Here is a 17,294-nt window from a genome sequence, read left to right on the forward strand (position 1 = left end):
TCCACCCCCGGTCTCGTCCCGGGGTAACCTGGGAAATGGAGTTTACATCTCAAGGAGGCGCTCCCGGTGGTCACGTGATAAAGCTCACCAATTGGCACGCTTCTTACTGCGGAACTGCACCTGGATGTTGGCCAATGAGAGGTCGGCTTCATTTTCCTCCGGACTTGGGACAGGGGCAGTCATGGCGCCACCCGTGAGGTACTGCATCCCCGGTAAGTCAGCGGTGCCCAGAGCGAATCCTGGGCAGGGACGGAGGCAGGAAGGCCCGACGACCAACAGCTTCTGCGGACCCGTGGCTGATGCAGCGTTTTTTCCGCAGGCGAACGTCTGTGTAACTTGGAAGAGGGCAGCCCCGGCAGCGGCACCTACACCCGGCATGGCTACATCTTTTCGTCGCTTGCTGGCTGCCTGATAAAGAGCAGCGAGAACGGCGCGGTAAAGGGGGCGGCTTCCCCTCTTCTCCGTCTCTGCCTTTTTCTTAGGCTGCCTTTGATTTCGCAGTTCTTAGGCAGGGGACCTGCGGGCGCGTCTTCAGTGCCTCGTTCAGTAAAAGAAGTTGGTCTCTTAAGTTTGAACAGCTGTGGTCCCCGCTGCCGGGCACTTAGCCATCACAGAACAGTTTTGTTGGTCCGGCTTGGTTGTGTTGCTGACACTCGGGGAAGCAAGTTGGGGGAAGAGTGGAGGCGAGCTCAGCCCTGCAGTGAGCTGAATCCTGTCCGAATGTCGCCTACCTCTCCGACTTTATCTCGCTCCGCTACCCGCGCCTCACCCTCTGCTATCTAGTACTACTGGCTTCTTTCAGTGTCGCCAGTGCGCCACAGAGCCTTTGTACACACGCCGACTGGAACACGCTCCTCTCTTCCTTAGCCTATTCAATTCCTACCTACCCTTCAGATAGCCTCACTAGTATCACTTTCTCAGAGAAGCTGTCCTAGCCACTAGTCGAAAAAAGTTTTGTTTTTGTCTGTTTTGTTGAGCACTCACAAAGAGCTGTATTCTTCCCTTTCTAAGCACTTAGCTCAGCATGTAATTAAACACTCAGTTATATCAATAAGTTCCCCATTAGACCCTTCTCCCGTAGACTCCATAACCGCCGCGCCTAGCACAAGATAAATGCTCAGTAGATGTTTGTTGAATGCATGAGTAATATTATTCTCCCTGGTTCCAGAGGCTGATCCACGATTAGCTCAGGATCAGATAAGCAGTTCTTGAAGGAGCAGCTTAAAGGAGCGTAGTAGAAAGAGGATTCAGAGTTAGAACACTTCAGTATTGACTAAACCTTGATTCTGCTTTAGATAAGAAACTTAAACCCTCTGGTTTTAGGTTCTTCCTCATCTATAAAATGAGAGACTTTTTATTCGATCAATTTGGGAATTTCCTTAGGATTTGAAAGTTTGTTCATTTCATAGCTATACATATAGCTATCTATGGAGCATTTTCATGTGCCAGGCACAGTGCTGACCTCTAGGGATGTTGTAATGAGCCAAATACACATGGTCTCTTATCGGGGGCACAAACACAACTGTAAGCAAATATATGCTCAAATGAATGTATGCTTACAAATGTGATTCCTGCTCTGAAAGCATATTACGGGGTACCATGAGAACATGTAATAGGCAAACCCACCCTAGTCAGAAGTGACATTTAACCTGAATCTTTAACCTGAATATTTATATTTATCCTGAATAAAGGATAAATAAGAGTTGAGTGGGTGAGCATAAAGAACAGGTTGGATAGAGATCCTGAGATGGGAAGAAATTTAGTGAATTCATGAAACTGAAAAAAGGCCAGGAGAGCTGAGGCATAGTGAACAAGGTGCTATTATGTATGCTATTATATAACATTTATTTGGAAATTCTAGCCTGTCCAATAAAATGACAAACAGAAAGAAAGGTATAACTTTGGAGAAAAGAGTCACATTATCCGTGATTACAGGCAATATAGTTGTATGCCAAAAAGCTCTAAGAAAATCACCAGAAAACTTAGAACTCGTCTGAAATGGTTAGATTATGTCTTCTAGCAGCTTTCTTCCTGTGGCCCCTTGGCCATCCTATAGCCTAAAATGTCTAAGGCTTTCTGCTCTGGACTGCAAATGAATCTGTAGTCCACCTGCACTTGTGACCTCAACCGTGGCCCATGGCATTCCTATATTATTCTCAAGCCACAGACACTTTTACCCAAGACTTAGCAAGGATATTCATGTTTTATTGTTCTCTCTGTAGCTTCCTGTCATATCTGTGATGAGAGAAACAGAGTCCCAATTACTGCCAGATGTGGGAGCTATTGTAACCTGTAAGGTAAGTTGGTCCTAACCTCCCTGCTTAGGATACTGTCCAATGCTGAAATAATGATCATTGTAGAGCTGCACTGTTCAATATGGTAACCAGTAGCCACATATGGCCATTTAAATTTAAATAAATTAAAATTAAACAAAATTTAAAATTTATTTTCTCACTTCCACTAGGTACATTTCAAGTGCTCAGTAGCCACAGGTGGTTGGTGGCTGCCATATTGGTCAACACAGAATATTTCTATCATCACAGAAAGTTTTACTGGACTATGCTGGTCTAGAGATTTCTAGGATAATGATCAATGAGGTCAAGTTCAAGCTTGCATAGTTCTTTCACAGAGCTGATTCCCTGAGTTTGTAATTTTTTACTTTTGTCTGGGAGACGGGCACCAAAGGGTGATAAGGAAGCCCTTTTTTTTTTTTTTTTTTTTTTAGTATTTATTTATTTGGTTGTGCCGGGTCTTAGTTGCAGCATGTGGACTCCTTAGTTGCAGCATGTGGACTCCTTAGTTGCAGCTCGAGGACTCCTTTAGTTGTGGCTTAGCTCCTTAGTTGTGGCAGGCAGGCTCCTTAGTTGTGGCTCACAGGCTCCTTAGTTGCAGCATGCGGGCTTCGTAGTTGTGGCATGCAAACTCTTAGTTGCAGCATGCATGTGGCATCTAGTTCCCCAACCAGGGATTGAACCCGGGCCCCCTGCACTGGGAGCACGGAGTCTCAACCACTGCGCCGCCAGGGAAGTCCCAGAAGGCCCATTTTTGAACAACTGAAGCAAAACTCTTTCTGCAGAGAAACAAAAGATTTGATAGTCTTTGAGGGAAAGTACACATTAATGCGGTACTGGTCAGTAACTATAATATATCAGTACTCCCTGCCCATCCCCACTCTCTGCCAGTTAAATTAACTTGCAGCTCTTAGTTTTTCTCTATAAATTCTCCAGCAGAAAATCTATGTGGGGATTCCCTGGCGATCCAGTGGTTAGGACTCCGAGCTTTCACTGCTGAGGGCGTGGGTTCACTCGCTGGTCAGGTAGCTAAGATCCCGCAAGCTGCGAAGCATGCCAAATTTAAAAAAAAACAGAACGGGAGAGAGAATGTATGTGTTATTTTGAAAATAACTGGAGAGGCAGTGATCTAAATATTACGCAGCAGCTGAAATGGAGACTTAAATTCTGTTCACACTACAGGGCTCATAGTAAGATCTGTTAAAGGTCTAGCTAGATTTGCTATATACTATAAATACCCTTGTGTATTTATGTTAGACTTGTATATTTTTCAAAACCTATTCCATCTTATTTGATTTCCACAGTAACTCTATTAAGTGGCCAGAGTGGCTCTTATTCCACTTTACAAATATGACTTATACAGGGATAAGTAGGAGTTAACTTGTCTTAACTTCTATACTTAGTAGGGTTGCTTGGACCAAAATCCTAGTTTATTCCCGCCTCCTTCAGCTGACAACGACTAATACTCACTCTAGTGCTGCTCTTTTCTCTATTGCACAGGTCTCTAGCATCAATTCACGCTTTGCCAAAGTACACATCCTATATGTGGGGTCCACACCGCTTAAGAACTCTTTTCGAGGAACTATCCGGTAAGAAGTATTTTTGTCTTCATATTTGCCTCAGCACCTGGAATGAGGTTAGGATAGAATGGGAGCCTGGAATTTTTAGGAACAATTACATTCTCTATTCCTGCCCATTTCTCTCTTCCTTTGTGCTTTGATTCTCCCCAGGTAGTAGCCAAAGAAAACGTTAAAACATGTGAGTTAGGACAAAAGGAAAATATTAATGAGATAGGGCTTTAAATAAAACAAAAAGGGTTGAGCTAAGCTGGAGATTAGCATTGTAGGGATGATTCATATCAAACAAAGTAGAAAGCATTTTAGGAAGTACCTTTCTTTCTTGAATTTAATATCAATTAAACCCAAGGACTGTAAAACAATAAAAAGGGTAGTGGGTGAAATGGTAAATTTTTTCCTATGGATTCTTGAGAAGGGACAAACAATTCTCGTGAGCTAGATAATTTAACATCTGAGGCTCTTTCCACCGTCAGGATTCTGTGTTGTTCTGTGGTGCTTCTGTTCAAGCTCTCCTAAGGCAGTGAAGTTCCTTATCCTTCCCAGCTAAATCTGATCCACTTTTCTCTAGTGGGAGGTATTGATACTGCTGCTCTGTGTGATCCAAGAATGGGAAATGTGGTTTTCTCCTCCAGGAGAAGACTAGGGATACATCTTCACCCTGCTCCTCTGGGTGGCCGCTGGGTCCCCATTAGGACTTGTTCTCTCTGCTGTTGTAGCTCTTTGTCTGCCAGGAGTCTGCAGGATAATTCTTTCTCACAGATAATTAACCTTTCTGTTAATTCTTTTTTCTTTATAGCAAGGAAGACGTCCGAGCTACTGAAAAAGACAAGGTTTGTTGGTTGGTTCTTTTTTTTTTCATGGCTTTAGGAATCTCAATCCTTTTAAATTATTCCAGTGAATTTGAAAGGTCTATGGAAATGTGGAGTCCAAGGAATTTTAAGGTGTTCCCTTCTGGAAGGTGTGGAATTCACTTCACTGTCCCTTTCCTCTTCATATCATTTTTGTTCACTTTGTTGACCAGAGAGGGGCTAGTTTACCCTTTGCCTTTGAAGCCACGTATTTATTCATTGCTGTTTCCTCAGACTTACTCTGGAGCCTTTCAGAGCAACTATAGTACTTTTGTTCAAGTCAGATTCCTGATTAGGTTACTGAGTTCAAAATCTTTCATTTATGTGATGATGCCACAGAAACAATAAAAGTTGTTGATTGACTTGAGTAGTGATGACTTCCACCCTCTGAGATTAGAAGTTGACTGGTTCTGCCAGGGGTGTTAATAGTTTCATGTAGACCTGATTCGGAGCTTTCACTTAACACTCCTGTTCTTTCTTTACAGGTTGAAATTTATAAGAGTTTCCGCCCAGGGGACATTGTCTTGGCCAAAGTGGTATCCTTTATTCCCCTCAGACTTGTGGTCCTTTGTCAAAAGAAGAAATGGAAGTAGAGAAACCACTCAAGTGGCTATGGGAGGGATGGCTTAAAACTCTGTTTTCCTTTACCAGTGTGATGTGACTAGATCTCCCTAGGTGATGCGCAGTCCAACTACCTCCTAACCACTGCTGAAAATGAGCTGGGAGTGGTGGTGGCCCACAGTGAATCGGGTGAGTTTGTCCATGCTTCCACATGCTTACCTTTACCTGGGAGCTAGGGTTTGGGATTAGTCCATTGTTTTCCCTCATTTCCCTTGTTTTTTAATTATCTAAAAAGCAATACTAGTGTAGATACTTACTACTGAGATTAGAATGATTCTCCTTATATAATCTAAGGAAAAGAGGCACTCACTCCATAAATCAGTGGAATAAACAAGGTTTTTTTCTGTATGAGGTGAGGTTCACTAGGCAGCTTGGTGACACTTCAGTTCATACCCAGCTGAAAAGAGAAGGGTCTCAAGCAAATATTTGGGGTCCCATCTCCAACTCCACCTTTTCCCTTCCAGGTGTCCAGATGGTTCCCATCAGCTGGTGTGAGATGCAGTGCCCTAAGACCCACACTAAAGAATTCCGGAAAGTGGCCCGAGTACAGCCTGAATTCTTACAGACCTAAGAAGCCACACTTTACCCCATGCACAGGAGTAAGCTCTTTCCAAGAGTACATGTGTGAACGTGACATCAGGGTGCTGTTGTCTTCATTCAGGCACCTGGGGCTGGCCAGCAGCCACCTCTAGAAAAATCTTACTCTATAGGCAAAACATTTTTCCTGTGAATCGTTCAGTGGATTTCATCCTCTTGAGTGATAAATTTCTCTTTTGGAGGCACCAGCAAACCAACTGTATGATGGTGGAAATAGCCTGTTCTTTCTGACAGTCTTATAAATATGTATTTTTTGCTGTGAAAAAGAAAACATTTTTACGAAAAGGATTTTATGGTTTCTATTATATTGAGTAGGGAAAAGAATCTAAACAGTGTCATGACATTTAGAGCAGGGTCTTGCCTGGTGGCACCGATTAACAGACATGTGTTACGTGCTTTCTTGCTCTAGACAACGCCTAATTGCCAATCTTTTTTGTATATTCTGTTGTACATACTTTTGCTTATTGAGTACGTGCTATGTGTCAGGCACTAGGTTAAGTACTTTATATACATTTCCTCATTTAGAGAGATTATGGTTTAGTGAAAATTATGGGACACATGTGGTGATTCAGGTAGCATGTTAGTAATTCTGAAAGTAATTTGGTAAACAAAGTATTACTGATACAGTAGATACTCCAGGAAATGTTAAATCTGAATTGAAAAGAGGTACAGAACACTATCATGTGAAGTGGCCAGGAAAGGATTTGTAAGTGAAGTGAGAGGAATTAAAGAACTAAGATAAGTGAGGTGAAGATATTCAGAGCAGAGAGAGAAGCCCAAGCAAAGTGCAGAATCAGGAATGTACACACAAGCTTGAGGACAAGCAAAGGATGAGGGTTAAGCATGGGGAGGTTGCAGAGAGAATGAAAGGAGAGATGAATTATGTCACTTCTTGAGATGTTATTAGGGAGCCCATGTCTTCTCTGTGAAGTGAGAATGGTTGGGGTAAGGTTTGGAGTCATCCCACCTGGGTTTGTGTCCTCTCGTTGCCTTAAGCTGGGTTATACGTTGTTTTGTTTTTTTTATTTTATTTTATTTTTTTTTTCGGTACGCGGGCCTCTCACTGTTGTGGTCTCTCCCGTTGCGGAGCACAGGCTCCGGACGCGCAGGCTCGGCGGCCATGGCTCACAGGCCCAGCTGCTCCGCGGCATGTGGGATCTTCCCAGACCGGGGCACGAACCCGTGTCCCCTGCATCGTCAGGCGGACTCTCAACCACTGCGCCACCAGGGAAGCCCGTTTTGTTTTTTTTTTGATTGAAATTTTTATTGACATAATTGTAAGTAATTGCAGTTTTAAGAAATAATACAGAGATCCCTTATGCACTTTTTCCAGTTTCCGCCAGTGGTAACATTTTGCAAAATAATAATATGCTGTACTATAACAATCAGGATGTTGAACTGATACTTGAGCAAATTATTTTTATTTCTTTAAGTCTGTTTCCTCATCTGGAATAGTATGACCTCATAGGATTATTATGAGGAAATGTATAAAAGTGGTTAGTACACGCCAATATTACTGTTATATATTATTGTTGTTATTATATAACTGATTGCCTTCTATCAGGTATCTACTAAATGCCAGGACTTAATGCTAGATACTTCAGTGTAGTTTGTATTGATATAATCAGTCTCCTATTGATAGATATTTTTTAACTTTTTTTCTTTTACAGACAGTGCTGCAGGGAAAATCCCTATACCATGTATCTTTGTGCATGCCTATGATTCTTTTGCAAAACAGATTCCTAGCAGTATAATGCTGAGTAAAAGAATATGCACATTTAAATTTTTGGTTAGATTCTCCCTTATTGCCTTGCAGAAAGATGCTACCAATTGATTTTCTCAACAGTGTTAGCCATTTTACTTATGTTATCTCTGAACTTCACAGTGACCCGGAAAAGTAGCAATTATTTCCACATGTTACAGATAAGTAAACTAAGGCTTAGAAAAATTAATAAATCTCACAGACATCAAGAGGCAGAACAGTGTTCAAACTCAGATCTGTTTTACTGTAAAGCCTGGGCCCTTCCTTCTGTACCATGGTGCCTCATTTTTCCAAGTATTGAACAGAAACCTCAGGCATGCAATTAGAGGCTCTCCAAATTGACATTGGTTAATTAATTATAAGTGCTTGTTGGACATCATTCATTCATTATATAAATATATTTGAGCAACTCCTCTGCCCACCACTGCTCCAGGAACTAGGGAGTAAAGCAGTGAACATGATAGAATCCTTTCCTTGTGGAGCTTACATTCTAGTTGGGGGGGACCATTGGTGGGAGGGGAGACAAATGAAAAGTAAACAAATACGGAAATGTTATAATTTCAAACAGTAATTTTAAAAAGTGTCATAAAGAAGAACATTTGAAACAACTGGGTAATGGCCTTCTGATTTGCTGCGAACCAGGTTAGATTTTCTCACCCTTAACCATGCAATATTGTATTACATGTTTGTTAGTTGTGTGCGTGTCTCCCCTACTTACCTTAGCTTTAAGGGCAGCATGCTGTCTTCTCTATCTTCAAATCTCCAGTACCTGGTACTGTGATTAACACGTAGCAAATGCTCAATAAAAATTTTTTGAGCGTACTCATAGCTGACTGAATAGCTATGCCCAAACAGTGATTGATATGTAGTAATGGTGATATTTGTTAATTTAGAGACAGGGAGGATATACTTTCTGTGCCTTGGAAAAGTGGTTCTCAGCCTGGGTTAGGTGAACTTCAAAATTGCCTGTAAGTGGTAAAGGGGTAGCAGGGGGAGTGCAGGGGAAAAAAAGACTGCAGGTGCCCTAGCCCTGCTTACGAATCTCATGGTTGAACCTGTGGGTGTTAAGGGTTTGTTCAGCTCCACAGGTGATTCTGATGTGCTACTCTGGCCAAGAGACACTGTCTTGGAGGGATAGTAGTTGTTGGCCTCCTAGCCATAATGGTAAATGAGGATGGCTTTCTGTTATTTTCCTGCCCATAAGGCAGGAGTTCTAGCCAGGAGTCTAAGTTGCAAGGAATGGAGACTGCTGTAAACTCAAGTGATGTCAGGACATAGAGTAGTAGTAATCAAAGCTGATCCAGCCTGATTTGGGTGAAGAGCACTTGATCAAACAAAATTACCAACTTCTGGTCTAAGATTCAGTACCAGCTAAGTAAACTAACATCCCACCAGGCTACTGGAGACTTAAATTACTAAAGGTCTTCCTAGGATTAATGTGTAGATCAAATAAAAAACTAAACTTGAAAAGCAAGATGCTTAAAAGTACTTAAATTTTAGAATAAGAATCTTTGATTTAGTTGCAGTAACATTCATCTGGGTTCCAGTACTTAGTAGTGTACCTTCTGGCAAGTTTCTGTTATCGTTTTCAGCATGTTTCCTCTTCTGTAAACTGGGGATACCAGCCCTTTCAGAGGTTGTCAAGATTGGAGATGATGTAGATAACGTACTCACCCAATGGCTAGCATAGAGGCACTTCATAAGAGCTTTATAGATGGTGTTACTTGCTCCTACTAGAAGAGAAAGGCATTATGGGCTTTCTCATGTTCCAGTGATCTTTTCAAAGGCCTTAGAGAAAAGGTAAATGTGAGTAGTGCCCCTTCCCTATTACGTATATAATTAGTCGGCCCTCTCTATTCATGGATGTGACACCTGTGAATACGGAGGGCCAACTGTACTACTTAGTTTTACATAAGGCACTTTAGCTTCTGTTAATTTTGGTATCCACAGGAGTCCTGGAACCAGTCCCCCACTGCAGATACCAAGGGATGACTGTATATCCCTTTTCTCCTGCATGTGTAACTTTTGAGGATGTTAATTAGTTGACTGATAGGGTTAAAATTTTAGGGGCCAAAAAGAAAGGTGTGAATCAAGTTTAAAAGTTACTAACAAAAAAAGGGTTGGCTTTTTTAAGTCTAGTAAACAAGCATTTACCTTACTCTAAAGAGGGCATACTAGTTTCAGAATTTGATTTTCCAGTGTTCGGTAACCAGCACCACTGAGCAAGAGCTGTAGAGAGGCAACAGGAATACAGAGTTCAGCTCTCCAACACGGAAAACCCAATGAGATACATGATACTTGGACCAGGCTATGTAAAGTTGTGACTGGTTGTCCTAAAAGCTCTTAATCTGTCATACAAGGACTTGGGTAATGAGAGACATTTCAAGTTGAATGTTTGAGTTGATTTCCTCAGATAAGACATACCACACATGACACAGAAAATATTGCACATCACTCCTTTATCATACTGACCTGGAAAAAAGATTTACTACAGTTATGCTCAAATGAGTACTGGGCCTAAGTGGTGGGCCAAGCAACTGGAACATGGTTCAGAAATCAGGCACAGTGAAAGACACACTTGGATGTGATCAAGAGGCATTCCGCTGCCATAAAACAATAAGGCGGGGGAGGGATTCTAAAACACACAGCAGGATGAGCTCCTACACCTTAGAAGTCAAGAAGCTTATCCCATGACGGTGTAAGGAATGGCTCATTGTCTGATGACCACATGTGGGAATATTTCAACCGCCACTAGAAACCCCAGAAGGGTTTTTTTTTTTAATTTATTTATATATACATATAAATTTTTCTTTTGTAAAAGTAAATGCAACACATAAACATTCAGGATTGATCCCAATCTTTTGGAGTCAGGGAGGAAGTGTTTGATTGAATCACCATGCAGGTTACATTCATCTTCCACTGGAATGACTAGAGCCCCCAGTCACCTGAACAGAACAGTGCCCAGCTAGCCTCTGGGAACACAAATAGGCACTCTTGCTTCTCCTCATTGGTCACACCTTGGCATGGTTCCTCCCTATCCCCTACTCAAGCAGGTCCTTAGTAATAAACAAACCACTAGCAACGCCCCGCCCCAGTTACTACCTCTCAACGCTCTTGGATAAGTCTTCCCTTGGCTTGGACTGAGGTCCATGTCCCAGAGGTGCCATTCTGACTAGACTGTATGAAGGGAGTGGGTGCAAGAGAGAAAATGGCTAAAATGAAATTGGGAGCCACTGCTCCCCATCCGCAGCTACAGCTTAAGATGCCTACAGATGTCGTCAGTGTGACGTGTGCAGGGGAGAGGTGCAGAGGAATGGATGGGCTTGGGAGGAAGGGTAATCCTTGGGAAAGTAATCTGCTGCTCGACCTCACTTCTTGGCCTTGCCCTGGGCAGCCACAGCCTCCATGGCTTTACGCACGGTCTCTTCATCACCCAGGAACTGCATTGGCTTGATGGGCTTCAAGTTCTTGTCCAATTCGTAGACGATGGGAATGCCAGTCGGCAGGTTCAGCTCCATGATAGCCTCCTCGGAGAGACCTGAAAATACACCCCGCTATGATCAGTCAAGCAAGATATGAATCCACAGACCTCTCCAGCGTTGCTATTCATTCTCCGGGTGGGGAAACAGGTCCTCCAAGGACTTTCGTAGGAATTAAAACAAGACAACCTTTCTGGTATTTGTCATAACAGTAATGATCTGTGTTATAGTAGATCGCTCACCCAAGGAATGCCCCCGTAGCTTATTTCTCAGTCACTGAAAAGCAAGAAAAATGGATGAAAGGTATGTCTCCCAAAGTGAGATCTGGAAGCCCATAGTAAAGCTGGACTATACATATCTCAAATGTCCTATGTAGTCCATCCAGGCTGCCAAAACTCAGCACATCTGGGCCTCTAGGCCCTTGGGTGAAACAATTTAAGATGCAAACTGAGATTCATCTGTGGAGTTGTACCAGGTTGTGTTTAAGAAGGATTTTTATCAGCAGTTTCGACTGGTAATCCTAGTCTAGAGGTGGGCATCTCAAACTTCCATGTGTATCTGAATTACCTGGGTGATAGATGCATCTTCTCATTCAGGTCTGAAGTAGGACCTGAGGTTCTGCATGTGCAATAAGCACCCAGTGGGGTCTGGCCGCCTCTGCTTCTGCAGAGGATGCTTTGAGAGACAAGGATAGAAAGTGTGTTTCTACTAGGAGACAATCTGGCCTGTCTCTAAGGCTATCAACATGTCCAGCCCTTTCCTGAAAGTCTCCTTCGTACTAAATAAGTCCAGATTAGTGACAGTTCTGCTTTAGCCCTCTTTGAGGGCCCCTCTGAAAAACGTACATACCCTCCAGATGCTTGACGATGCCCCGAAGGCTGTTGCCATGGGCTGCAATCAGTACTCGTTTCCCCTCCTTGATCTGGGGAACTATTTCTTCATTCCAAAAGGGCAGAGCTCTGGCAATAGTGTCCTTCAGACTCTCACAGGAGGGCAGCTGATCTTCAGTGAGGTCTGCATACCTACGATCCTAAACAACAAAAAATCCAAGCGTATCAGTTATTACCAGTTGCATCCATTCTGCCTATTTCTCATCCCCTGAAGGATCAAAGTGATGGGTGAAAGTCTCTCACCAGGGCACTGAGAGCTTGGGAAAGGGGATAATTATTATCCTGCCCCTCCCTCCCCCATTACCCTCTATAGGGAAGACTGACAGTTCAAAAGAAACATAACTTAGGAAAGGAGAAAAAAAAGGTAGGCTACAAGGCTCTAACCAATTCACTTTATCTTGCAATTGGCTTAGGAAGGCCCTATCAGCTATGGATGGGTTTTTTTAAAACATGGCAGTAGATGTAAAAAAGATATATTCTTTTTAGATAAACAACATAAACTCTTAACTAAATCTTTTAACAAGTGGAGGTCATTCCTTGGAGAAAGGGGACTACAATTAACTATTTTAGGGAATTCCCTGGTGGTCCAGTGGTTGGGACTCTGTGCTTTCACTGCCGAGGGCCCAGGTTTGATCCCTGGCTGGGGAACTAAGATCCCACAAACCCCACAGCCAAAAAAATAAAAGAAAAGAAAAAAGTAACTCTTTTATCATAAATTAGAAACTCAGTGGGTCTAGGCAGACCCTAATAAAAGCTAAAAGAGTGAAGCCCAGATTCTAACACCCTGGTCCTGGGTGGAGCGAGCCAAACCTCCGTTTGTCCATACCTTACTGATGTTGCTGTAGAAGGGATGGTCGGGCTCCATCGGAGGTGGTGGGACATCATAGGAGCGCCTCCAGATCTTTACCTGGGCCTCACCGTGCTTGGCAGCAGTTTCTGCCTTATTGAGGCCAGTCAGACCCCCATAGTGTCGCTCATTAAGGCGCCAAGTCCTCACCACTGGCAGCCACATCTGGTCAATGGCATCCAGCACTGTCCAGAGGGTCCGAATTGCTCTCTTCTGCACTGAGGTGAAGCAGATGTCAAACTCATAGCCGGCATCTGGAAATTATAAGTTCAAAGTGATAAGCTAATCAGGTCCACTCTAGAGCAAGAATTCTTTCTTTCTTTTTGGCCGCACCATGTGGCTTGTGGGATCTTAGTTCCCCAACCAGGGATTCAACCCGGACCCTCGGCAGTGAGAGTTGTAACCAGTGGACCACCAGGGAATTCCCTAGAGCCAGAATTTTCTTACATATAAATTTCGTCATGTACAGACAACCCAAATGAAAATTATTTGGCTAAATATTTTATTTTGTACACCCTAGCAGGAAAAACAATATTCTGCCTTCGGGGAAGATAAAATCTGTTGATTTATGTTGCAGTTGACAATATACTTCCCAGTGGTTCCCCAATAATTCATCTAACCCAAGGCCCAAATGTACTGTCAACCAGCTAACCTGAGATCTGGGCTACTTTTCCTAATCCCCAGAGTGCTGTGCTTAAGCACACTTTAAGAATTTATTTGCTTTAATTCTTTCAAGGTAAGGATTCAAAAAACTTGGAATCTTTTAATAAATATAATAGTTAGTACTTATAGAGAGCTTACCATCCATCTGTCAGGCACTGGACTGAGTACTTTGTATGTGTTTTATTTAGTCTTCATAACAATCCTATAAGGTTACATCATTACAACCCATCTTACCAGGTGAAAATAGAAACTAGAGGAGTTAAGCAAACTATCCGAGCTCACAGCTATTACATAAAAGAGATTAAAACCCAGGTAGTATGACTCTAAAATCTAACTCACAGGGGACTTCCCTGGTGGCGCGGTGGTTAAGAATCCACCTGCCAAGGCAGGGGAAATGGGTTCGAGCCCTCATCTGGGAACATCCCACATGCAGCGCAGCAGCTAAGCCCACGAGCTACAACTACCAAACCTGCACTCTAAAGCCCACGAGCCGCAACTGCAAAGCCCACGTGCTGCAACTACTGAAGCCCGTGCGCCTAGAGCCCGTGCTCTGCAGCAAGAGAAGCCTGTGCACCGCAGCAAAAAGTTAGCCCCCGCTCGCCACAACTAAATAAAGCCCGAGCCCAGCAACGAAGACTCAACGCAGCCAAAAATAAATAAATACATCAATAAATTTATTTTTTAAAAATCTAACTCATAACCACCACTTCTAGCTATCTCCATAGTTTGCTAATTTCTAAGGATCCTGATGTTTGTATTTTAGTTAGAACTGTCACTCCTGATTGATAATTATTAACATACTTCAGTCCTCTCTACCTCTGGTCTAGGAGAAATGGGATTTTGAACTCTCAACAATCAGGACACAGCAAGAGCTCTTAGAGGATGCTGATAAAACTAGTTTGTTGCATGAAATTATACCTTCCCTAGAGTATTGGAAATCACATCACAACCTCTTCATCCACAGTTCCTTTCTGCTATCGTCAAATTACCTCACTACCCAGAGAATATAATCTACCTACGTCAATTGTTAAACCAAGTTTAAGAGAAGCCACTCATTGGAGAAAGAGCAAATGCTGTGCACTGTCTGATGCATTTGTAAATGAACCTCTCCTCCATACACAGCAGTTACTGAGGGGTGGTATCAAGTTATATTGGCCCAACCAGTAAGTTACAACTATTTGTCTTCATGTTTCACAAACGGTTATTCTCCCTCCCACTTTAATGGGGAGATGGCCCTTTCCTTAAGTAGTGGACCAGGAAAACATTCCTGTTTTCTTCCATGAGGCTACAAGGCCCTCTTTGAAATTCAGCACAAACTTTCCTGCGCATTGCCTCATGTTGAGGTGGCCAACAGTAATTAATGAAATGTGAAGTGAATTTTCCTGCCAGCCGTTCAACTGAGAATAAGGCCCGTAAGAACTACACTGATGGGGGAAGGGAGAATTAATCACCAAGAAACTCACCACAATCCACAAGGGAAAAGACACAAATTTCATCACTAAGGCTCACTGACAAGTGCGAGTAGACTCACTTACCATCCCCTCCCTAATCTTATGGGGAGGAATGGCTCCCCAATAAAAGGGAGTCACTGGGAATTGAGTATCCACAGTGCAAGCCTCAGCTCCCATGCTGAAAAGCTATTGGTTGTTTCACTGCATTTTCCACTTGCAATGGAGTGCTGCACATTGGATACACAAGTCAGTCCCCGAGGAAAAGAGCATTTCCCCTTACAACTCTTAACAGAGAACTCTAAATCCTCTTCCTTCAACTTGGCCATCAAACAAAAGCATAGTCTAGGCCACTCCCAGGGATGGGGTTAGCCGGTGTTGTGCAGTGTGGACTCCATCCGCCCCCCAGGAGCAAGACGGCATGGGAAAACTCAGTTCTTGGTAGCTTCCTCCTGAAATCATTCAAGATTTTATAAACCCTATAATACTTAAAGCCCTAGTGAATTTAATGTTATTTTAGGTCTTTTACAGTATTAGATTATGCATATGGTCTTCATCATTCAGTTTTTGCTTTTGGTCTTTCACTTTTTATTTAATCATCTGTGATGCCCCTAAACAGTTATTAAAATTTTAAGTGGGATTTCTTTTGAAACTAATGCTACTAACATTTACTTAAAAATTGAAATAGGGTCTGTTATTTTAAGATATTACAAGTTAAGGCATTTGATCAGTCTTAGAGGACAGCTGCAATTTGCTTTGTCCTAGGCTAGTCATCAGCAAACCACCACGGACCCATACAGTTCTTCCTGCCAGACAGCAGGAGGGAAAATGGCCTCCTTTACCAGCACTTTCCCTATCCTGGCCTCTCCTAACCGGTATGAGGTCACACCAGGCCATCCCAAAGTATTCACACACATCCCCAGCAGGATTACATTTCCCATACTTTCCGAACTTTTGCTTCATTTCTAAAGGATCTACAGTGAAGGCAAGAAGCTAGAGAGAGCAAACTGGGGCCAAATACCTGATTCACATCAGCCAGGAATCAGTGACCCTTTTTAATGGCTGCTGCTTTGTCCAGAGGTTAAAAGGGAGCAGGGAAGGATTGGTGGAAGCACCTCCTCGGTCCAGAGACGCTTTGAATTGCTGGCAGCAGGGAATGCTTATTAGCGCTTCAAAATCACAAAGAGCTGTCTGCCAGCGGGGGCAAGCCTGGGTAAGCCAGCTTATCTCATTGCCACTTCCACCTTTGCCCATAACAGCCTACCAGTTCCTCGCACTTACCCGGTACTCAACCCCAGAGCAGAGGCCAGGGTGGCAGACTAGGAATAAGATGTGACCTTGGACAAGTCATCTTTCCAATCCTCACTTTCCCAACTAGAAAAGAGGGCCAGGGAGGGATGGGAAGGAGGGGAATAAAACCTGTATAATTTATAGGGCTGTGAAGAGGATCTACTCAAATCATTCATTTACTCAATTACATTTGTGGACGCATTTTGGACACAGGATTTGCGGAATGCTGGTAAACAACATTCTGCACAAGCACGTAGATGTCTTTGTACCTAGAACCCTGCTGGTCGCCCCCCGCCCCTCCCCGGCCCCGGGGGCCGCGTCACTCCCCCTCAGCGGGGAGAAGCATGTGGCCTGCCGCTTCACCAGGATCCCCAGCATCCTCCTGAGTAGGCTTGGTTATAGTTGCTGGAAGACACCGGGCATCCCATTTAGCAACCCGTCCCCGAGTTACTAAGTGCTCGGACTAGGAAAAAGGGGACTTTCTCAAGGCTGTGTCGTGGAGAGCGCAGTAAGCTGCGGGGCTACCGCCCGGGTCCTCTTCCTGGCACTGCCCCTCACACTCCGCTGGGTGACCTTGAGCAAGTCGATCCCCCACCCTGGGCCCATTTTTTCAACTGTAAAATAAACTGTTGGAGAGAAGGGGCTCTCCGGGGGGGCGCGGGGGCGGCCAAGCGGTCCTCACCCAGCGGCGCCTGCCCGAGCCTTCGCAGCCCCCACCCACTGCCCCGGCCCTCTCCGCACCTCGCAGCGCCTGCCCACCGCGCTTCGCCTCCTCGTGCCCGGCCGGGCTCAGGTCGGCGTCGTACCAGCCGCTGAAGCGATTCTCCAGGTTCCACGCGCTCTCGCCGTGCCGGATCAGCACCAGTTTGTAGGCGGCCATGGCTGCGGCTCGGGGTGCGGCGCAGACTGGGGCTCACCGAGATTCCGGAGTCGCGGCCCTACGCCGGCCGCGCCTGCGCGCTCGCGCTCCAACGGCCCGCT

At 44.0% G+C, this 17,294-nt stretch overlaps 2 protein-coding genes across 3 annotated transcripts; one reads left to right on the forward strand and one right to left on the reverse strand.

The window, feature by feature from the left end:
- The first annotated feature begins 132 nt into the window (after positions 1–132).
- EXOSC1 (exosome component 1) lies at positions 133–10,534 on the forward strand. 2 transcript variants are annotated; one of them, XM_004314587.4, is made up of 8 exons: positions 133–212; positions 320–435; positions 2,223–2,297; positions 3,792–3,880; positions 4,665–4,698; positions 5,202–5,252; positions 5,382–5,466; positions 5,802–10,534. In XM_004314587.4, the coding sequence occupies exons 1-8, from the start codon at positions 182–184 to the stop codon at positions 5,906–5,908; spliced, it is 588 nt and encodes a 195-aa protein (XP_004314635.1). In that variant the 5' UTR covers positions 133–181; the 3' UTR covers positions 5,909–10,534. The 2 variants fall into 2 exon arrangements, with proteins under 2 accessions (XP_004314635.1, XP_019795293.1); XM_019939734.2 differs by lacking the exon at positions 133–212 and having other exon boundaries at positions 371–435; positions 4,665–4,702.
- On the reverse strand, positions 10,139–17,294 carry PGAM1 (phosphoglycerate mutase 1). The gene is made up of 4 exons (XM_004314586.3): positions 17,055–17,294; positions 12,892–13,166; positions 12,025–12,205; positions 10,139–11,234 (listed from the first exon to the last, which is right to left on the reverse strand). Exons 1-4 carry the CDS (start codon positions 17,191–17,193, stop codon positions 11,065–11,067), a joined length of 765 nt encoding a protein of 254 aa, XP_004314634.1. The 5' UTR covers positions 17,194–17,294; the 3' UTR covers positions 10,139–11,064.

The sequence above is a fragment of the Tursiops truncatus genome, chromosome 16 (assembly GCF_011762595.2).
Source record: "Tursiops truncatus isolate mTurTru1 chromosome 16, mTurTru1.mat.Y, whole genome shotgun sequence".
Taxonomy (NCBI): Eukaryota; Metazoa; Chordata; class Mammalia; order Artiodactyla; family Delphinidae; genus Tursiops; species Tursiops truncatus.